Raw genomic sequence first — 24050 nt, forward strand, 5'->3', positions numbered from 1 at the left:
TATATGTTTTTAGCCTTTAAAATGTACTGAGGGGCGCCTGGGTGGCTCAGTTGGAAAAGCGGCCAACTCTTAATTTTGGCTCAGGTCATGAACTCACAGGTCACGAAATCTAGCCCTGCATCGGGATTCTCTCTCCCTCTCTCTCTGTGCCTCCCCTGCTCATGCTGTCTCTCTCTTTAAAATAAACATTTTAAAATGTATTGAAACTTGTTTTGTGGCCTAATGTAGAATCTATACTGGAGAGTGTTCCATATGTACCTGAGAAGAAGGTGTATGCTGCCAGTGTTGGCCTGAGTATCTTTGTAGATATCTCTTTGCATCTGCCTTGGTCCAGCTGATTATAGTGTTGTTTAAGTGTGTTTTTCCCATATTGGTCTTCTATCTAGTAGCTCTATCAGTTACCAAAGTGAAATATTAAAATCTCCAACTGTTATTGTTGAATTGATAATGTTTTTAATTCTGTCAGTATTTGAAGCTCTGTTGTTAGATAAGTGTATATTTATAATTGGTGTATTGTCTTCATGTAGTGACACTTCTACCATTAATAAAATGTCCTTTTTCTCTCTTATTTTGTATTAAAGTGTATTTTGTCTAATCCTACTATAGGCAATCCAGGACGATGCTTACATAGTATATCTTTTACCAGTCTTACTTTTAAGCTATTGTGTCTTTAAGTGTAAAGTTCTCTAACAGAAAGGATATAATTGGATAATGTTTTTTAATCCCTTCTGCCAGTCTCTGCTTTTTAATTCAAGTATTTACCTATTAACATTTAATGTGATTACTGATATGTTTTTGTCTTCCATTTAGACATTTCCTTTCAGTATATGATTAAGTCCTTTTCGTTTCCCTACTTCATCATTTTTACTTCTTTTGTGTTAAATCAGTATTTCCTAGTGTACCACTATAATTACTTTGTGCCTTTACTACATTTTTTCCTTTTAATGGTTACCTTGTTGATTACAATTAACATTAACTATGACAGTCTTGTTCAGATTACTACTAACTTAGTTTGAACAATACACTAAAACTCAATAGTTCCAGCCCCTTCTGCTTTGTGCTTTACTATCTAAATTACATTTTTATGCATTGTGTGTGTATATTGTGTATATGTAGATTTCTAATTACTGCTTTATGCAGTTGTCTTGAAATCATATAGGAGAAAAATAAGTACAGAAAATACACTTACAATGCCTTTTGTATTTTCATCTGTGGAGTTAACATCTACCTATATGGTTTTCTTTATTCATGGGGATTTGAATTATCATCTAATGTATTCTCATTACAGACTGAATGACTTCTCTATTAGTATCTTATATGGCATGTGTAATATTGACAGATTTTCCCAGTCCTTGTTTACCTGGGACAGTTGTAATTTCTTCTTCATCTTTGCTGAATGCTGAAGTCTTGATTGACAGGCTTTCCTTTCAGCACTTTACTTTTTTTAATTTATTTTTTAAGTGTTTATTTGTTTTTGAGACAGAGAAAGACTGAGCATGAGCAGGGATGGGGCAGAGAGAGAGAGGGAGACACAGAATCCGAAGTAGGCTCCAGGCTCTGAGCTGTCAGCACAGAGCCTGACACAGGGCTTGAACTCACAAACCTTGAGATCATGACCTGAGCGGAAGTCGGATGCTTAACCAAGCCACCCAGACGCCCCTCCTTTCAGCACTTTAAATGTGCCACACCACTGCTTTCTGGTGTCTCTGGTTTCTGATGACATATCAACTGTAATCTTATTTGGGAGTCTTTAGAGGTGGTAAGTTACTTCTCTTTTGCTACTTTCAAGATTCACTCTTAGTTTTTCTGCCCCTTCTCTCTCCTTTTACTCCTCTCGTGTGGATGTTGCTATATTTAAATGTTTTATTGTGTCCTACAGGTCCCACAAAAACTGAGGCTTTTTGTTCATTTTCCCTATTTTTACTTTCTATCTTCATATTGTATCAGCTCAGCAGATTTATATTCAAATTGGCTGATTCTTCTGCATGCTCAGAGCTCCCTTTGAGACCTCTAGGGAATTTTCCACTTCAATTATTTTACTTTCATGTTTCAAATTTTAAAATTCTGTAATTTCAGAATTTCGGTTTACTTTTTCATTACATATGTATTATTTCTGTCTATTTATATTCTTCATTTGGTGAGACTTCATCACCATACTTTCTTTTGATTCTTTAGATGTGGTAAGTTTCTTTAGTTATTTGTATTATTTAAAGCAGTTTATTGACTGTCTATTAAGTCCAATGTGTAGACTTGCTCAGAGGCAGGTTTTACACTGTTTCATAATACATAGTTTAGGGCTGTTGTTTTTTTTTCCTGTGTATGAGCCATACTTTTTCATTTGTAGGTCTCAGATTTTTGTTGAAAACTTGACATTTAAAATATAATGTGCCAAGCTGCCTGGATGTCTCAGTCAGTGGAGCATGGGATTCTTGATCTTGAGGTTGTGAGTTGGAGCCCCACATTGGATTGAGAGAGTACTTAAAAAATAAAATCTTAGGGGTGTCTGAGTGGCTCAGTTGGTTAAACGTCCAACTCTTGATTTTGGCTCAGGTTATGGTCTCATGATTTGTAGAATTGAGCCCTGTGTTGGGTTCTTCACTGACAGCGTGGAGCCTATTTGGGATTCTCTCTCTCTCCCTGTCTCTCTACTCCTCCCCTGCTTACATGTGTACTCTTTCTCAAAATAAATAAATAAAAAGTTTAAAAATACTTAAGTAAAATCTTAAAATATGTATGTATATATACATATCACCAGAATATCAACCACTACTGTTGTTATTTGTTTAGTGACTCTGTTGAACAGAATATGTACAACTTCTATTCTTTGCCATATGTGGCCACTGAAGTCTCCACTACATTAGCTAAATATCAGCTAGTAATTGGACAATGATTTCCTTAAATATTTGCAACAAGTAAGGCTCCGATCTTTGCCAAGATGCTTTGTATGTTGGGGCATGCCTTCAACAGTAAGCCTGGTATTTTACTATCTTGTATTCACCTTTACTTTTTTTCAGAGAGTCTCAAGGTTAAGAAGAGGCAAATTTAGTACCTTCTCAGGTATATCCTGAATATGCACAGATCCCAGAGCATGTGTGCCACCTTCTAGATTCCCAGAGATATGTCTAAGGTTTACAGAGTCCCTTCTGGATATATCACGCTCCAGCTTTTCCCTTTAAGCTTTTTAATTATACTGTTGTTTCCCTTAATTGTTATAAACTGCCTGAAGTCACCATAATGGAAGATAATATCCCCCCCCCTTTTTTTTTACTTAACTAATGTCGTATCCTCAGAGAAAATGCTATTTGCAGTCTGTGAGCTTTGAGTCATGTCAAATGAAGATAGCCTTATGAATGAAATGTTCCAGGGAGCTACCAAACAGGTCAAATAATGACAGTTCTCTGGAAGTGGGCTTATCTTCTAATTTAACCTCAGTCTTAGGCCCTAAGAACTTGCATCTCACCATTTTATTACTTAGGAAAAATATGGCATACGGGTCTAGGCAACATTTTGGTAGTGTCTGTCTTTGCTGTCCCCTTACTCCAAAAAGATACCATGAGTGGCCTCGAGGTATGTGTTTTATTAACTCTTCCTTTACAGGTTAAGTGTTCTGTAGTGGAAATAAGCAATATGGATCTGAGTGAATTTAAACAGTGACTCATTTCCCCCTATACTAGCCAGCATCACATGGGGCAGAAAGGCACTTCCTCTTAATTCTCCTCCAATCCTCTGTGTGACATATTGGGTTCCTGGAGAAACGCTCACAAAGAGTACACATCACACTATGTCTGTGACACACACCACCTCCCCAGGGACTTCACACTCTAACTTTGTGCACATGGGTCTTTACCAGGTTGTTAAATTTTTTCTCCCTTTATCTTCCTATTATCTTATGTGACATTTGGTAGCATAAGGTCCAGTGAGCAAACAAGTGGGCTGATTCTTCCTAGGCGTGCCTATCTCTCTCCTCATTTCAAATTGTTTACTTGTCAATACAATTTCATTTCTCTGATGAGTTTTTTAAAATACCTTAATTTTCAATATGCCCACCTTGTTCTTGTTGTAAGGATGTTAATACTACTCTTTTCAGCTCTCCATATCTCTGAACTAAACACCAAAGCCAAACTGTATGTTTGTAATCTTTTCTAATTTGGTGAGACTTACTGTTTTTAATATGCAAAATGCACCAGGAAATATTTTGTTATGATTAGGTTATCCTATATGTTTCAGTTAGTGGTCAACAAATTTTATTTGAAAATGTCATATAGTAGGCTTTGTGTGAGACAGGGTCTCTGGAAATACTGAGCTCTACAGTTGTGGTGCTGTAGCAACCATAGATAATATAGCAAGTGAACATGACTGTGTTCCAATAAATTTTTATTTACAAAATGAAAATGGGCACCTGGGTGGCTCAGTCAGTTAAGTGCCAGCTTCGGCTCAAGTCATGATCCAAAATTTACGAGTTTAAGCCCCATATTGGGCTCTATGCTGACAGCTCAGAGCCTATAGCCTGTTTCAGATTTTATGTCTCCCTTTCCCTCTGCCCCTCCCCTGCTCATACTCTGTCCCTCTCTCTCAAAAATAAATAAACATTAAAAAAATTTTTTTAAACGAAAAAAAAACAGTGGGCCAGATTTTTCCCTCTTGGCTGTTGCTGATCCCTTTCTAAACCTGTTGTTGTTGTTTTCTGTTTGCCCTGTGAGTTGAGAGTTGTGTTAAAATTACCAAGTATAATTATGGATCCCTCTATATTGTTTCTGTCAACTTTTGTTTATTACTAATTGATTCTCACTGCTCTTAGTGGTTATTTTCTATAAAATCACTATTAGCACTGAATTAGCAAATACTGAATCATTGCTCTTAAGGGGAAGTACAGGGTTAAGTTCCTGTGAGTTTCCAGTCACAACATTTTGGTCAACCATTCAACATACAGTGTTATTTTATGTGTGTTTCTGTTTAAAAATACCTTATTTAATAGTGTTAATTCATTAGCAAGAACTAACAGCCATCGGCATCATAATTAATTCTCAAAGTTTATCTAACACATTTGGTTTCTCCCTAAGGTGTATCACAAACTTCTTGTGCTCAGGAACACTAGATAGCATTTCTGCCTTACACAGGGGTGGCAGAGCATTTTAAAAAGTGAAAACAGTCTACGGCCATATCACCCTGAACGCGATCCATCTTGTCTAAAAAGTGAAAACACCAAGAGAAAGCACAAAAATGCCAAGAATGTACTAAATAGACTGAAAAAAAAAAACTTGTCAAAGCATTATCGTGTTCAGTTCCAGTGGGAAACCATGTGTGAGCACTCAGATATTTTTACGCATTCTGCAAGTGTCCATAAATCCTGCAAAATCTTAAGTATTGAGGTTAGAAGTAAATTTTAGTGAGGTGAATTTGCAGATATAGAATCAGTGAATAAGACTGACTATATTTGGAAGCTGTGCTTTCAAATGCATACTAATTTATGATTTTCATGTCTTCTGTTAAAAGGATCATAAATTGTTATTATGTTTTATCATACTTTCTTACCTTATTTTTTTCATGTTAATATTAACCACACCAATTTTCTTTTGGCTCATAATTATGTATATTTTTTCCATTTTGTTATTTTCATTCTACATATATCCCTCTCTATTAATTGTGGGGGGGGGTTGTTGTTTTTAAGCCATTAACCTTTCCTTTCATTGTATTGGATTAGCCCAGTGGTTGGCAAATTTTGTCTGTAATGGGTCAGATAGTAAATATTTTCACTTTTTATAATCCTAAGGTCTCTGATGGAACTACTCTGCTCTGCTGTTACAGCATAAAAGTTACCAGGAACAGGGGCACCTGGGTGGCTCAGTCAGTTAATTAAGCATCCAACTTACACTTGTATTATGATCTCGCAGTGCATGAGTTTGAACCCTGTGTTGGGCTCTGTGCTGACAGCTCAGAGCCTGGAGCCTGCTTCTGATTCTGTCTCCCTCTCTCTCTCTCTCTGCCCCTCCCCTGCTCATACTCTGTCTCTCTCTCAAAAATAAGTAAAAAAACATTAAAAAGAAAAGTTACCATGAACAGTACAGAATGGTTGGGTGTGTGTGGTTATGTTGCAATAAAAACTTTTTTTATTAAACAAGTGGCAAGCTGAATTTGGCCACAGGTCATGATTTGCTGACACCTACCCTAGAATATACCCAGGGTAGTATATTGGGGTGTGGGATAAAAATTGGAGTTAATTTATCATTTATGCTTAAAAGAATTTTAAAACAAAAGTTTTACTAACATACTGTGTTACTAAATGCATGTGTAGAACTCTTAAAAGTAAAAAAATTAAGTTAGGGGTGCCTGGCTGGCTCAGTCAGTTGAGAATCTGAGTCTTGATTTCAACTCAGGTCATTATCTCACAGTTCGTGGGTTTGAGCCCGCATCAGGCTCTGTCCTGACAGCATAGAGCCTTCTTGGGATTCTCTCTCTCCCTCTCTTTGAGTCCCTCCCCTCCTCTCTCTCTCTCTCTCTCTCTCTCTCAAAATAAATAAACATTTCAAAAAATTATGTTTATTTTAAACTTTACAGTAAACATAAGAATTGGTTTTAGGGGTATTTTCTTTGTCGCCTAATTATGAACACTTCAGATTAAGCAGAATGTACTGTTGCAGGCATCAGTGTCATTCAAGGATGTGACTGTGGAGTTCACCCACGAGGAGTGGCAGCAAATGGGTCCTATTCAGAGGACCCTGTACAGAGATGTGATGCTGGAGAACTACAACAACCTGGTCTCCGTGGGTGAGCATAGAAGCGTGACGTGCCCTCATCACACCATATAGAAGGAATTTCCTTTTTATGCACCAATACACATGAATACTTTATTTAGATTTTAATGTTATTTGGGCATTTCATTCAGGGGCATAGCTAATAATATAAATATTATTATATATCTATATATAATAAATAGAATATAATTTTATATTATTAGCTATGCCCCTTTGAAGATAAAAGGAGTGTTTTGTCAACTCTCCATGATAAATCCAAACCAGGATCTTCAGGATACAGCTCCTGAAGCTGTATCTTTTTACACTTTTGGAGAATAAAAAAGCTCATCATCCATCCTAAGTACCCCATTGTTCCCTGTTTACAGGGAACTGTGTTTTCAAACCAGCAGTAATCTTCAAATTGGAGCGAGGAGAGGAGCCTTCGTTCTTAGAGGAAGAATTCTCAATCCAGAGCCAGCGAGGTGAGTTACTGAGCACTAGCAGGTAGAATTCTGTAGGGGTTGTTAGACTCCAGAAGGTCAGTTTGGTGATAAAAACCTTTTATATTTCAAGACTTCTTTTAGGCTTGAAGGTGCAAAAAGCACCAATCAAAAGAAAATGATTAATAAACTTGACTACTTTAAAATTGAGACCTTTGTTTGTAAAAATACCACTAAAAGGATGAGAAGACACGCCACAGAGTAGCAGAATATGTGTATAGTACAAGTAACCTAGAAAGGATAAGCATCCTGAAAATGTAAAAACTTCCATAAGTTAACCTAGGAAAAGGTGGCAACCCAACTAAAAAATAAGGCTGAAATAGGAACTTTCAAATGACCATTAAATCTTTGAAAATGTGTTCAGTCTCTTATTAACTTTCATGGAGTACAAAATAAAATATAAAGGGAGATGAGAGATGTATGAGGTGACATTAATAAGTCCTGATGAGAATGTGAATTAAAGAATCTTACTTGGGGCTCCTGGGTGGCTCAGTCGGTTGAGCGTCCGACTTCGGCTCAGGTCATGCTCTCACAGTTCATGAGTTCGAGCCCTGCATCGGGCTCTGTGCTGGCAGTTCAGAGCCTGGAGCCTGCTTCTGATTCTGTGCCTCCCTCTCTCTGCCCTTCACCTGCTCATGTTTTGTCTCTCTCTGTCTCTCAAAAATAAATAAATGTTTAAAAAAATTAAAAAAAAAAAGAATCTCACTCACTGATGGAAAATATAAATTGGTAAGACCACTGTGTTATCAGGAGGATGTTATCAAATCAGGTTAAAGTTCTACATAACTTGTAACCAAGGAATTCCTTTCCTAACTGTATACCCTACAGAAAGGCATGATTGTATGATTGTGTTCTCTAGGATAAAGAAAACAAGATTTGTGGCAATATTGTTTTTGTTTTAAATTGGGTGCATCAGCAGTAGAATGAAAAAGAAGTTGTATTCCTTAAGGGATAATTAGCTATATAATATTAAGCAAAAGAAAGCAAACAATATAAGTATGCATGTTGGTTACATTTATGTAAATGTCAGAAATGCAAAACTCCGTTACATTTTTAGGAATTTATTTTTTGGTGATAAAACTACAAAGAAAACTAAGGAAACAATTATAAAATTTTAGGGAAGTATGAACTCTGTTTTGTTTTGTTTTTTGGGTTTCTTTTTAATTTTTGAGAGACAGAAGGAGACAGCATAAGAGAGACCTAAGAGAGACAGCGCTCTCAAGGAAGGGTCAGAGAGAGAGGGAGAGAGACACAGAATCTGAAGCAGGCTCCAGGCTCGGAGCTGTCAGCACAGAGCCCAATGCAGGGCTCGAACCCATGAACCGTGAGATCATGACCTGAGCCGAAGCCAGACCCTTAACTGACTGAGCCACCCAGGCGCCCCTGAACTCTTAAGCATGAAGAAGTTGTAACTGGGCAGAGATAAATAGGATTTTTGTAGAGCCATTTTGGGTTCTGTTTCTTGACATGGTTGCTAATTACACCAGTGTTCACTCTGTACTGTTAAATTGCACATGCAGATATAAATTTTGTTTCATACTTAAGAGAATGAAGAGATGAGCCTAAAATAGCAGATGGTATTTACAACTCATAAAACCCTCCAAGTATGGGCATCTAGAATTCATAAATGATTTGGACCTTTCTTAAGTACCATCTTTGCAGTAAGGCCTTTCATGATACCTCATATAAAATTGCACCCCTTGGAGCACCTGACTGTTTCAGTCAAAAGAGTATGTGACTCTTGATCTCAGGGTCTTGAGTTCAAGCCCCACACACTGGGTATAGAGCTTACATGCATGCATACATATATAAAATACATCCCTCACATCAAATTGAAATGTGGAAAATCAGGATGATGTAATCAGGTTCACTTACTCAACTTTGATAAATCAAAGATAACCACAGCAGGAGTTGAGCAGTGAATCTAATTTAGTTGCAAGAATGGATCTTTTTACACTTGTTTCTATTTCTATGACTTATAAGATGGGTTAGATCCTGAGCTATAAACTTCTTCACTTAATCATGAGGAAACTTGTACTATCAAATTTTAATTTGATGTTGAAGTATTTAATAGAAATAAGGGATATCAAATTGCAAATATAGACTCTTGAGTACTCTACCAGTATGGTTTCTAGATAGTGTGGGAGTATAATGTACTTCCTCAAAGCAAACTCTTGTGTTGGGCCTAGCCCATTATTGTTCATTATCTCCCAAGTTTTGTTGTTACTATATGTAAGTTTATATAGTCCACTTGGGTTCATCCCATTATCTGGTTTTCCTGCTTCCTAAAATAACCACTCCTGTAAAAGTCTATTCAATTTCTATTCATTCTCTACCCTGGTAGGAAAATCCAGTTTATCACAATCCAAATACAGTATCCATCCATTAGCAGTTTCCTCTCTCATTTTTACTGTACTAATATTGTTTTTAAAGGAGGGTGAAGATATATTCACACATTATTTAATCTTGAAAAAAACAAAAAATGAAATACAATATAGGCTATATGTCTATGTCCCAGCCATAAGAAATGTAAGATTCATAAGATGTTTTTAATTTATTTCCATTTTAGAAGATTATAGAGATGATGACCTCATCAAGAGGAACAAGAAAATCGAAGACAACCACTTTCAGGAAGTAATTTCCATCGATAATAAACCATCAACTGGGAAGGAAGAGGAAATTTTGAGAAAACAGTTTAATCTGCATATAGCTCCTGTTTCAACAAAAATGTCCTGTAAATATGACTCATGGGGAGTAAATCTGCAAAATATTTCCCAATTTATCAGTAACAGTAGAAGCTATTCAACAAAAAAACCAGATTGGTGTAGTATATGTGAAAATTTATCTTTCAAAATTAAGTTTGAGAGAACTCATACTGGAGAGAAGTTATATGAATATAATAGAAGTGGAGAAGCTTTCAGTTGTAAAGAAAATCTTCCGGAGAGTCAAAAGTGTCAAACGTTGGAGCAAGCTTTAAAACATAATGAAACTGGAAAAAGTGTCTATGATGAGGCTGCCTGTGTTACACATAAGAATATTCACACAAGAGAAAAATCCTATAAAAATGGTGAACTTAGGGAGAAAAATGAAAAAACAACTGTCTTTAACTATAAAAGAACTGGGATAGGAGTGAAATACCCTCATCTTAACCATTGTGGGAAATCCTTCTGTGAGAAGTCAGCTCTCAAGGAATACAGTAAATTCATCATGTCTGTGAAACATGATGAATGTAATGCAAGTGGGAATCATTTCAACAGGAAGTCATACTTCACTCAACCTCAGATAACTGCCACAGAAAAGAACCCATTCATATGTAATGACAGAACACAAACTGGGGATAGATCCTTTGACTATCTTGAAGACAGGAAATCCTACCAGATATCAGCCCACAAAGTATACCAGCGAAGTCACTCAGAGGGAAAACCCTATAAATGTAATGAATGTGGTAAATCTTTCTTTCAAAAAGGACATCTCATTCAACATCAGAGAACTCACACAGGAGAGAAACCATTTGAATGTAATGAATGTGGAAAAACCTTCTCCCAGAAGTCACACCTCAGTACACATCAGAGAATTCACACAGCAGAGAAACCCTATAAGTGTAATGAATGTGGGAAAACATTTGTCCAGAAGTCAACCCTTAGGGGACATCAGAGAATTCATACAGGAGAGAAACCTTACAAATGTAGTGAATGTGGGAAAACTTTTGTTCAAAAGTCAACCCTCAGAGATCATCACAGAATTCACACAGGAGAGAAATCCTTTCAGTGTAATGAATGTGGAAAAACTTTTGGTCAAAAGTCAAACCTCAGAATACATCAGAGAACACATAGTGGTGAGAAAACATATCAGTGTAATGAATGTGAAAAATCGTTCTGGCGAAAAGACCATCTCGTTCAACATCAGAAAACACACACAGGAGAGAAACCTTTTAAATGTAATGAATGTGGCAAAACTTTCGCCCGTACATCAACCCTTAGAGTGCATCAGAGAATTCATACTGGGGAGAAACCATTTAAATGTAATGAATGTGGGAAAAAATTTGTCCGGAAGGCAATCCTTAGTGATCATCAGAGAATTCATACAGGGGAGAAACCTTTTCAGTGTAATAAATGTGGGAAACCTTTTGGCCAGAAATCAAACCTCAGAATACATCAGAGAATTCACAGTGGTGAGAAATCTTATGAATGTAATGAATTTGGAAAATTGTATAAGAAGTCAACCCTGAATATTTGCCAGAGAATTCAAGGAGGGGGGAAATCCTATTGATATAATAACTGTGGGAAATCGTTGTGGCTGAAAGACCAATCCATTTGACTCCAGAAGATCCACACAGGAGAGGAACCATATACATCTGAATGTAGGAAGACTTTTATCCAAAACCCAACTTTGAATGTATATGAGAGAATACACCCAGGCTGATACTCCTTTCAAGGGACTATCAGAAGCCCTCTTGAAAGAAGCCATGCCTTTTAGATAACTCATACAAAATTGTCTGGTTTCCCTTTCCTCCAAGTAGGGCTTTGGGACTGGCTGGTGGACTATGGATGTTCATGTTGTATGCCACATCCAGTTCTGACAAAAGACCTCCCTGACAAATTACAGGGATGCCGTCAGAATAAAACAGAGATGACCCAGGACAACCTTGGGTATCCTGCTTCAACATGGCACAGCTTTTTATAAGATAAAAGGTTGCCTAAATATGTGGAACAAAATTCTCATTCACATATTTACTATTTGAACATTTGTGACTAAGAAGTAAACTTTTGTTATATTGAGCTCTTAAATGTTTAGATCTATTTGCTGTTGAACATAATTTAGCCATTCCTATGCTGGGGAGGCAGAAAACTGTTGAGTAAGTGAAGCTTATGTCAGCCAGCGGGTATAATGCTTATTAAAGGTTTGGTGTTGGGGGGAGTCTCAAAGATCATCAGAGAATTCATTTTTAAAAAATCATCTCCTTTCAAAGTAATGAAATAAATGATATACCTGTAACAGGGCTTTCTATGAACCCAAAGGTTGAAAGTTTTTTTGGTTGATATGTGAGCATACCTCATGCCACTAAAGTAAATGTGGCTTGTTTAATGTCATGAAGCCACTCTCCTTCCACACTTTCTTATACCTCCATATACCCCAATATCAGCTGCTTTAGGGGAGAGAAATTTTCCTGTCTCCAAAGGGGATGCAAAGCCATTGACACCCACCCAAGTATTTGGGGAACTTTGAGGGAGGGAAGGGGCCCAAACTTTCCTGGATCTGTGGTGCCCATGTCAACATCTTATCAATTTCCATGGAGTTAGTGGGTATCTAGATTTAGAAAATGTTAGGGCAGGGTTTACAGTAGGGAAGAGAAATGAATGTGATCTTGGAATAAATGATGCTGTTGAGGCCAGTACAGTATACTGTGGTTACTTCTAAATCTGAAAGTATAGTAGGAATGTGTTACATAATATACTTCCCCATCCCATAACTCAGAGGGGATTCTCTTAGGAAAAGTTGTGTGTAAAAGAAGATACCTTTGAGGTCCCATAGCCCTTCATGATCACTTTGGGCTTCAAGTCTCTATGACTAGTCCTTCTGTTGATTGGAATTTCTAGCAAAAGGAAGTACCCTTGGGGTGGAGGAGAAGGGTTATTTGACTTGATACCCTAAGGAAGCTATCAAGTATACTCCTCCAGTAAAGCAGCCATTAGCTTACTCTTGAGCTCTTTTACACTAGACAATTGACTCTGATTTGATAGTCCAATTTTAGGGTGTGTCATCTTGGACTTACCAGGCTAACAAGATGTAAAGTACTCAGGCCTCATGTGTAAAATGCACATGGTATATTTAAGAATGGAGCTGTCCTGGTCCCAGCAGTATCTGAGCTGTACATGAGATCATAGCTGTAATCCCTCACAGAGGAAATCTATCCCCCACTCTATTGCGTGAAGCAAAGCAACTGGCTCTGTAGGGCCCTCAGTTCATAGAGGTTACTCTAATTGGGCCTGGTTCTCTGACAGGCTAGTGAGAACCACTTGGACACTGTGACCAGTCAACCTCATTGCCATCAATGCGGACCCAGAAATTGAGGTGGCTGCCCCTCTCGAGAGGCAGGATACAAGGATGCTCTCAACTCCAGCAGATCCTCCATTTGATGGAACTTCTGGCATTTTTATTTTGGTTTCTTACTAAGCCTAGCTGCTTGACACACCGGTAGTAAAACTGCAGACTGACAAAAGCACCCCTTTTTGGTGCTGCAGACTGTGGGAAAAGTCATAATTGCTGAGCACATTTGGGTTGTCAAACTAGATGCCTTGGTAAGTGACTATTCTATGCTAATATTGAGTAGAATCAAGCTGCTGAATAAGACTTTACTACCCTGCCAGCACTGCTACCTGGATCCATCATCATACTGATAGTGCAAAATATTCATCATCTTAACTGCACACAAAGTAAAGGTCTCTGTATGTCCAGTGCTTCCTTTGATGTCATTTGACCTAAGAATACAAATTTTTATTTTGTATTAATATCCAGTGTTCCATATACCATTTGATAATTCACCGCTTTCTTAATGATTTTAAATGTGTTCACATACTGAATTGTCATTTGTAAAAATATTGCACAGGGCTGCTCATGACCTGTTCCCTGCATTCAGGTATATTAGCAATGTGTCCATTCACCTTTTGGGATCAGGGTTAGTGTATACCTCATATGAGCCAAAATACTCTCTAGCCTGATACTGAATTTTTCACTGAGGAGTATTTGAATCAAGAAAAGGAAATCCCTCCTACGACTACAGAAATGGAACACCACACACCAGTTAAATTGCTACTCTAGAGCTGCCAGTGGCCTTGCAGAGATGCATCTGCAAAAGGAGATCATATTTAGTTAGTGCTGTGTTCCCTGAAAATAACCAAGAGATTACTGTTCACTGTTTTTATAATAGTTGGTAAATATAGAGTCTCTTTCTTAGTTTCTTAAGTTTCAGTTTCTTAAGGTATTTAGAATCCTCTTCTTCATACCCTTTTTTATATATAATCTTTTATAATTACAATTGGATTTGTTATTAAGTTAAGGTCATCTACCCATTAGGATGAAATAAATTCACCCAGGTAGTCTCAGTCACTCATTGGGAGCAAGGATGACAAAGTCCCATGATTGGACACTTAGGCTTTACCTGCTTGCTGTCTCCTTGCTGGGGTAGACCCACAAGACACCTCTCTGTATAATACATTGTCACCTGGAGACCATGGTCTATCTGTGCTATAGCCGTGAATGCTGCTTTCTCCCTACTTGGCTGATGTCCTGGACTTTTACTCCAACAGTCAGATACCACATCTAGAGACCCTGGAAGAGTCCATTTCTATCTCCCTGCCTACTAAGGGCCTTTATGCTAATTTTAAAAAGACTCCAATGAGAGCAGGATTTTTGTATTTTGTTCAGAATGTGTATCGCAAGCAACTGGAACAGACCCTCTATGTATTGCTCACTCAGAAATACTTCCTGAAAGTGAAATTTGTCACAGTGAAATCTGAACGTATTTTCTTTTGATGTTACAAATGATCTTTTGTGGTTATTCATCATTTATTTAAAAATAGTTAAGGAAAATTATTGTTATAAGCTCAACTCAAAGACTTCTGTTTTGGATATTTTCTAAAGTTGCTAGAAGAAACTTGTTCTTAATATTCAGAAGTGTACAGTACTGTTCTTCAAATATTTGTCACCCAAAATAAGATTTATTTTCAATAAACTAGAATTCCCAATTCAAAATTATGCCTACACATCAGCTTTTATTAGCATTGTAGATTGTGGGATTTTTTTTTTTAATAGTAAATCAGATTTTCAAGATCCAACCAAGTGGGAAAGCAAAGCAAGTGGTTCTTGGGATCATCCCTTTACTCTATTGTACCAGTAGTTCCACTCATTTTTATTTCCAAATAATTCTCTTGCAGCTCCAAAGAGAAGTATTTTCTCAGGCTCAAGGATCTACTGGGAGAGGTGCCTAATGCCAAAAGAAGGGGCAAAACACTTGTTCTGAGCTGCCTCCTTGATTGTCTTTCCTTGCCAGAGGCATATTACTTTTTTCCCTCACATTAAAGGTTTCCCTGGGAGCCCAGCAGAAACAACATATCATGCCTTTATACAAGAGCAGCTTCACACTATAATGAGGTAGAAACAAATTTATTTTCTCTTTAGAGACAGCACAATCTCCCAAGTACCATTAGCTTGCCTGGCCAACCGGCTATTTTAATGATATTTTAGTATTCTAAAAAACTGACAGTTTGTAGAGCATGGACTCTTGATCTCAGGGTTGTGAGTGCAAGCCCTGCATTGGGCATGGAGCATACTTCAAAAAAACAAGAAACTGCAAAATTCTAGAACAGTGTAATTAGCTTAACTATCAGACTCTTGTACATAATTAATAAACTAAGAAACTAATTTGCCTGACTTGTGCCAATTCTACTTCTTAATATATGCCACAAACTTAATGTTCAAACAAAATCCTGTATACATGTCATAACAGCACTATTCACAATAGCCAGGATATGGAAATAACCTAAATTTCCATCAACAGATGAATGGATAAATAAAACATGGCATATTTGTAAAATACAATATAATTCAGCCATAAGAAGGAAAGAAGTACTGATACATACTATAATAGAGATAAGCCTTCAAACATGCTCAACTGAAAAAGCAAAACACTAAGGATACACTTCACAGCATATTTCTAGGGTAGAGCTTGCATTATAGTAGACTCTGTCCACTAAGAACACAACAATCCTGTGTGCAAAAAACAGTAGAACATCCACATACATGAAGCAAAAACAGAACTGAAAGGAGAAATAGACAAATCTAATATACTTGATAAATTCAACATCCCTCTCTCAGCAGTTGATAGCACTAACCAGGAAATTAGCAAGGATATAAAAAAAATAAGACCTCAATTAACTGGATACAATTTACATTTATAGAACATTCCACCCAGCAACAGCAGAACACACATTTTTAAGAACCAGTGAAACACTGAATAGTTCATATACAATGACACAAAATAGTAAAATCTTAAAAATTGATATCATACAAACTACATCCTCTGAGTATAATGAAATCAAACTAGAAATGAGTAATAGACAATAAAAACTTCAAACATGTGGAAATTAACACACTTCTAAATATTCCTTAGGACAAAGAAGAACTGACAAAGGGAAAGGAAAACTTATTTAAGCTTAATGGAAAAAAAAAGTCAAGATTTTTCTTGGAAGAAAACATATGCAGTAATTTCTTTGACATTAGATATTGAAACATTTTTTTAGATATGTCTACTCAGGCAAAGGAAAGACAAACAAAATTTTAGACTACACCAAAATAAAAAAAAGCTTTTGCACAGCAAAGGAAATCATAAAGCAAGAGGGCAACCTACTGAATGGGAGAGGATATTTGCAAATGAAACATTCAATAAGGAGTTAATATGTACAATATGTAAAGAACTTACACAACTCCACATCATCATCATCATCGTCGTCGTCATCTGATTAAACGATGGGCAAGGGATCTGAATATATATACTTCCAAAGAAGAGATGCAGATAGCCAAGAAACATTAAAGATGTTCAACATCACCATCATGAGGGAAATACAAATCAAAACCATGAGATACCAACTTACACTTGTCAGAACAGAATGGCTAGAATCAAAATGACAAGAAATAACAAGTGTTGGCAAGAATGTGGAGAAGAAGGAACCCTCGTGCACTGTTGGTGGGAACATATATTGGTGCAGACATTGTAGAAAAGAGTATGGAAATTAAAAATCTGAGCCTGGGTGGCTCAGTCAGGTAAGCGTCTGACTCTTGATTTCAGCTCAGGTCATGAGCTATGTGCTGACAGCACAGAGCCTGCTTGGTATTCTCTCTTTCCCTCTCTCTCTATCCCCCTTCCTTCTCTAAACAAACAAACAAACAAACTTAAAAACAAATTAAAAATAGAAATAATGTACAACCTAGTAATTCCACTACTAAGTGTTTACCCAAAGAAAACAAATTACCAATTCAAAAAGATAAATGCACCCCTATTTTTATTGCAGTTTTATTTATAATAGCTAAGGTGGAACAGAAGCAACATTAAGTGCCCATCCATAGGTGAGTGGACAACGAACATCTCTCTCTCTCTTACACACACACACACACACACACACAGAGGAATATTAGTCATAAAAAAAAGTGAAATCTTGCCATTTGCAACAATATGAATAGACCTGAAGGGTATTATGCTAAGTGAAATATGTCAGACAGAGAAAGACACATGCCATTTGATTTCACTTACATGTGAAATCTGGAAAACAAAACAAATTAACAAACCAACAAAAACAGAAACACAAAGAATGAACTGATGATTGCCAGAGGAGAGGGAGGTATGGGGGGATGACAAAATGGAGTGAAATGTGCCTTGGAGCTGAAACAGTGTTGAGTGGAAAACTAATACCACTAAATGTCTACATTAGAAAAAAAAAAAAAGAGTGGGGGATGGATGATATAGGTGAAGAGGATTAAGAATACATTTCTCAAGGGGCACCTGGGTGGCTCAGTCCATTAAGCGTCCAGCTTCAGCTCAGGTCATGATCTCACAGTCCATGGCTTCGAGCCCAGTGTCAGGCTCTGTGCTGACAGGTAGCTCAGAGCCTGGAGCCTGCTTCGGATTCTGTGTCTCCCTCTCTTTCTGACCCTCAGGTCATGATCTCACAGTTTGTGAGTTTGAGCCCTGCATCAGGTTCTATGCTGACAGCTCAGAGCCTGGAGCCTACTTCGAATTCTGTGTCTCCCTCTCTCTCCCTGCCCCTCCCCTGCTCATGTTTTGTCTCTCTCTCTCTCTCTCTCTCTCTCTCTCTCTTTAAATAAACATTTAAAAAAGTAAAGATTTATATCTCTCATACATTTATATTCAAAAGCTTCCAAAAACATAGTAGTAAATCAAATCTAGCAATATATAAACAAATAGATATCATAGCAAAGTGAAATTTATTTCAGTAATGATGGGCTTATTCAAAATTTGAAAATAAATTAATGTAATCTGCCATACTTAGCTTAAAAGAAAAACAACATGACATGACATCATATCAATGCCAAAATAAAATTTGACAAAGTTCAATGCCATTTTGTAAATAAAAAGAAAAACCTCAGCAAGCTAGGAATAGAGAATGTCACTAACTTGATACAGATCATCTACTGAAAAAATATAAGTAACATTACACTTAATCATGAAAGACTGAATGTCTTCCTCATAAAATTAGGACAAAGGCCAAGATGTCCACTTCCATCACTCGTATTCAACATAGTACCGGGAGACTAGCCAGCACAAGACAAGAAAAATATAAATAAAAGGCATACAAATAAGAAAAGGAAAATATTAGTGAATACATATTTACATATGACATACTTGTCTATGAATATACAAAATCCCAAGGGACACACACACACACACACACACACACACACACACCCCTCCTAGAATTAATAAATGAATTAAAGTTGCAGGTTATGAGATCAACACAAAAAAATTATATAATTATATGCTATACACACACAATTTCAATTATAAAATGTGAAAATATAAAGTTTTAGAAGGAAATATGGGAAATATTCTAACTAGAGTTATGCAAAAAGTTCTTAGTCGTGACAACAGAATCATGGTCAATAAGACAAAAACTGTGAAGTTGAACATCAAAATAAAACATTTACTCTATGAAAGATAATGGGAAGAGAATGAAAATACAAGCCACGGACTGAAAGAAAATACTTGCAAACCATTTATACAATTTGTATCACAACTACATAAAAAATGATTTACATAGTAACAAAATCTTAAGGAATCTACTCTTGAAATCACATTTGCACTATGTGCTAACTAACTTGGATGTAAATTTGAAAAATTAATAAAAATAAATAGTAACGGGGGCGCCTGGGTGGCTCAGTCTGTTAAGCCTCCGACTTCGGTTCAAGTCAGATCTCACGTTTGTGGGTTTGAGCCCTGCGTCAGGCTCTGTGCTGACAGCTAGCTCAGAGCCTGGAGCCTGCTTCGGATTCTGTGTCTCCTTCTCTCTCTGCCCCTCCCCCTCTCATGCTCTGTCTGTCTCTGTATCAAAAATAAATAAAACATTAAAATTTAAAAAAAATTAATAAATAGTAACAAAACCAATTAGAAAGTGGACAAAAGCCAGGAGCAGCAACTTTACAAATGAGAACATGCCAATGTGTGTTAATTTTTAATTTTCTGTATATTATGTTTTGACATCTTAAATATCCTTTCTGGCTGGAGACAGACTGCTCCCCACCCTCTAAGGGCTAGCCAATTCTTTAAAGATAGCAAATGACTCAGCTGATATGCAAACTATCCAGAGATATATCTCCATCTGGCCAGTACACCCCAGGAGGCAGTGTTCTTCAACCCTAATAATCCCAGGGCTGTGTACATGGCAAGTTGGAACTACTCCTATAAAGACCACTGGAATTACTCAAATTAGTGCTAAACTATTTATTCTGCCCAGTCTTGATTTCCCACCGAAACCCCAATACAGGCTCTGACCTTGACTTTCCCTTTGCTCCAGTCTTCTGTGACCTTACCAAACCTGCCATTCCTCACATGGCCCTGTGTGCTGTGCTGTGCCTCTCATTTCTAGGGGAACTGTGGGTAACATTAAAATTTTCTCTAAAGGCAATGACCTTTTCATGTCATCACTCAGTCACCTCCATAAATGAAGACCCAGGAAGAGACACAATGGCAAATAAACAAATAATATATTAAAGAAATCATTTGAAATTAGGGAACTACACATTAAGACCACAATGAGCCACTTATTAGCTGGCTAAACTTTAAAATATTTCCAATAGTTGTGGCACCTTGGTGGCTCAGTTGGTTAAGTGGCCATCTCTTGTTTTCAGCTCAGGTGAGCCCCCGTTCAAGCTCTGTGCTGACAGTGCAGAGCCTGCTTGGGATTCTCTCTCGCTCTCTCTCTGCCCCTCGTTCCACTCAATCTCTCTCTCCCCCTCAAAATATGTAAATAAGCTTTAAAAAAATTAAAGTAAAATAAAATATTTCCAATAACAATTGCTAATGTGGATACACAACAATTAGATCTGTTATATATTAGTGATAGAAATGAAAAAAGTGTTACAGCCTCTCTGAAAAATACTTTTGCAGCTTCTTACAAAACTAAACACATGCTAACATGCAACCAAACAATCTCACTACTGGAAATTTATCCTAGAGAAATGAAAACACGTTCACACAAAAACCTGTACACATTTTAATATCATATTTATCATAATTAAAAAGTAAAAACTCAAATGTCCTTCAGTGGGTAAATGTGTAAAACTGTGGTATGTTCATATTATATATTAAATGAAGACTCAAATACATAAAATCAGAAATCAAAGAGGAGATACTACAACTGATAAAAACAGAAATACAAATGATCATAAGAGACTACCTTGAACAATTATACACAAATAAATTGGACAACCTGGAAGAAATGGATATATTTCTAGAAATACACAACCTACCAAGACTGAATCATGATGAAATAGAAAATCTGAACAGACCAAATAAGGAGATTGAATAAGTAATTAAAACCTCCCAACAAAAGCACCTGGCTGGTTCAGTTGGTTGAGCATGCAACTCTTGATCACTGTTCCCCAACCTTGTTGAGGTTAGAGTATACCTTAAAAAAACAAAAACAAAAAACTTCCTAACAAACACAAGTCCAGGACCAAGTGGCTTCACCGGTAAATTCTACCAGACATTTAAAGAAGAAATAATACCAATCTTGGGGCGCCTGGGTGGCTCAGTCAGGTAAGCATCCAACTTTGGCTCAGGTCATGATCTCACGATGGCTCATGGGATCGAGCACTGCATCAGGCTCTGTACTGACAGCTCAGAGCCTGAAGCTTCCTTTGGATTCTGTGTCTCTTTCTCTCTCTCTCTGCCCCTCCCTGACTCATGTTCTGTTTATCTCTGTCTCAATAACAAATAAACATTAAAATTTTTTTAAAAAAGAAAAAAAAATCATACCAATCCTTCTCAAACTCTTCCAAAAAATAAAAAAGTCTGGAGCTCTTTCAAACTCATTTTATGAGACCAGCATTACCCTGATACCAAAACCAAAGATGCCACAAGAAAATTATAAACCAATATCCCTGATGGAAATACATACAAAAATCCTTAATAAAACATTAGCAAACTGAATTCAACCATACTTTAAAATGATTATACACTATGATTAAATAGGATTTACTCCAGGGAGGTAAGAATGGTTCAACATCCACAAAGCAACATGATAAACCACATTAACACAATTAAGAATAAATATGATATGATAACCTCAACAGATGCAGAGAACTCATGTGAAAAATACAATATCCATTTATGATAGAAACTCTCAACCAAATGAGTATAGCGTGAATATGCCACCACATAAAAATGGCCATATATGACAGTCTCACAGCTAACATCATACTGTGAAAAGCTAAAAACTTTTCCTCTAAGATCAGAAATAAGAAAAGGATGCCAACCCTCATCACTTCTTTCAACTAACTATTGAAGTCCTAGCCACAGTAATTAGACAAGACAAAGAAACAAAGCCTCCAAATTGGAAGTAAAAATTCACTATTTGCAATGACATACTATATGTAGAAAAATCTAAAGGCACCACCACCACCAACAAAACCCCTTAAAACTATTTCAAAAAATTCAAGTGAGTTAATTTTAAAGATCTTACTGGTTTTATTCACTGATTCATGAATCAGACAGCACCCCACCTACCAGACAAAAAAGGGCTCTGAGAAACTGTACAAAAGAAAGACTTTTATAGTAGGTATGGATCAGGACAAGCAAATTATACTAGCAAAAGCAGATTGGTTTTGATGACTTTTCTTTAGGGGACTGCAAGGGTCTATCAGCCAAATTGCCTCACTCGAGCTGACCTGGAAATTTCAAATTAACTAGCTTAAGATTCCATTCCCGGGAGATGCTGGAACTGTAAGTTGGTTGGTATTAAGTGTTGGTTTGGTGACATGGGGCTTAGCACAAATAACTCCATTTTGGATATGTTATCTCTTCTTTAACAGAACTAATATTCAGAAAAGTTGCAGTACATAAAACCAATACATAAAACTAACAAACTATCAGAAAAATTGAGAAAATAATTCGATATACAATTGCATCAAAAAGAATTTAAAAACCTAGGAATCATTTTAAAGAAAATGAAAGACATATATATTGAAAACTAATGAAAGAAATTGAAGACACAATTAAATGGAAAGATATTCTGTGCCCATAAATTGGAAGAATCAGTAGTTAAAATGTCAATACAATCCAAAACTATCTACAGATTTATTATAAACCCTATAAAAACTCCAATGTCATATTTTACAAAAATAGGATAATCCTAAATTTGTATGAAAACAAAAGAGGTCCCAAAAGCCAAAACAATTTTGAGAAAGAGGAACAAAACTGGAAGTATCACACTTCCAGATTTCAAACTATATTACAAAGCTAAGGTAAAGCAGTATAGTGTTGCATAAACACCGATATAAAGATCTATGGAAAAGAATAGAGAACACAGAAACTCATGTATATGTGGTCAATTAATTTTCAACAACAGAGACAAGAATATACCATGACTACAGCAGAGTCTTTCATCTAAATGGTGTTAGGAAAACTGGAGAGCCACGCTCTCTGCCTCTCTCTGAAAATAAAATAAAGACATAAAAATTTTTTTTTTAATCAAGGAATCTGCCACATTCAAGATTACAGGATTCTTCCTTTCCTCTTCAAACTTCTGGTGGATGCCAGTACTCCTCCCCTTGCAGACACATGACTGCCTCTCTCTTCCTGTCTTGCATGTCTTGATCTGTTTCTCATAAGGATTTAGGATTCAACCTAATCCAATATAATCTCATCTCAAACTTTGCCTTAATTATACCTGCAAAGACTATTTCCACTAAGGTTCGGAATGGATATTAAATTTGGGGAGACACTATTCAACTAAACTGAACTATGCTGACCTCTAATATATAACATCTGAGTTTTGTCAGGCCAGTAATTTGACTACCAGTGAATTCTACTGGATCTGTCAGACTGTTTCTGTAATGCCCAGATCATGGTATCCCCAAAAACCCAAGACCACCAGGGAGACCGAGTCACATATGCAAAAGCAAAGGGCGTTTATTTGGGCTCAAGCTCGGGCTCCCAGACCTCCCCAATGCACTGGATCCGTGCTGAGAGCCCCGAACAATAGCTGAGCAGGGTTTTTATGGGGCTTGGAAAGGGGGAGTTACAAGGAATAGTGACATAGGCACAGCAATCCAATCGTAATCACACAGCAGCCCTAGTAACAATCTTAACCATGCAGAGTCTCTAGGGCATTTGTTACATTTGGTGGGACTCAATCACGACATTTGGTGTTTCTTTGAAAATAACCAATTACAGGGTAGGCTAAGGACCCCCACGTGGGGCTTGGGCAAGTGGCGAGTGATTGGCTAACATTAAGCAGCTTTCTATGGTCCCCAGCTCCCAAGCCTCTGTCCTTAGGAATGTTAAATATGTCTTGGCCTTCCTGATAAAGGACAGACAGTTGTAAAGACAGTTTCCTTTTAGGCACTGTGTCTTCTTTTTTTTTTTAAACCGTTTTCATCACTCTGAGGAAACTGAAACTCAAGCCTACTAGCTTGGGAGGGAAATCTGAAGCCTGTCATGGCATTAGTCTGGTCTTTCATTTCCTCTGTTTGGAACATTAATTCTAGAGCATGGTCCTTTCACTAGGGCAGTATCTGATCATTTTTT

General features: G+C 37.0%; 1 protein-coding gene across 1 annotated transcript in view; it reads left to right on the plus strand.

The window, feature by feature from the left end:
• ZNF510 (zinc finger protein 510) overlaps positions 1-15658 on the plus strand; it is a 29497-nt gene extending 13839 nt beyond the window's left edge. Inside the window, exons 3-5 of the mRNA XM_029920175.1 lie at positions 6639-6765; positions 7118-7213; positions 9801-15658. Of these exons, the coding sequence (XP_029776035.1) occupies positions 6639-6765; positions 7118-7213; positions 9801-11500 (1923 nt within the window). The 3' untranslated portion in view covers positions 11501-15658. The remainder of the gene's footprint in view (positions 1-6638; positions 6766-7117; positions 7214-9800) is intronic.
• The last annotated feature ends 8392 nt before the right edge of the window (positions 15659-24050 follow it).

Source organism: Suricata suricatta, chromosome 13 (genome assembly GCF_006229205.1).
Source record: "Suricata suricatta isolate VVHF042 chromosome 13, meerkat_22Aug2017_6uvM2_HiC, whole genome shotgun sequence".
Taxonomy (NCBI): domain Eukaryota; kingdom Metazoa; phylum Chordata; class Mammalia; order Carnivora; family Herpestidae; genus Suricata; species Suricata suricatta.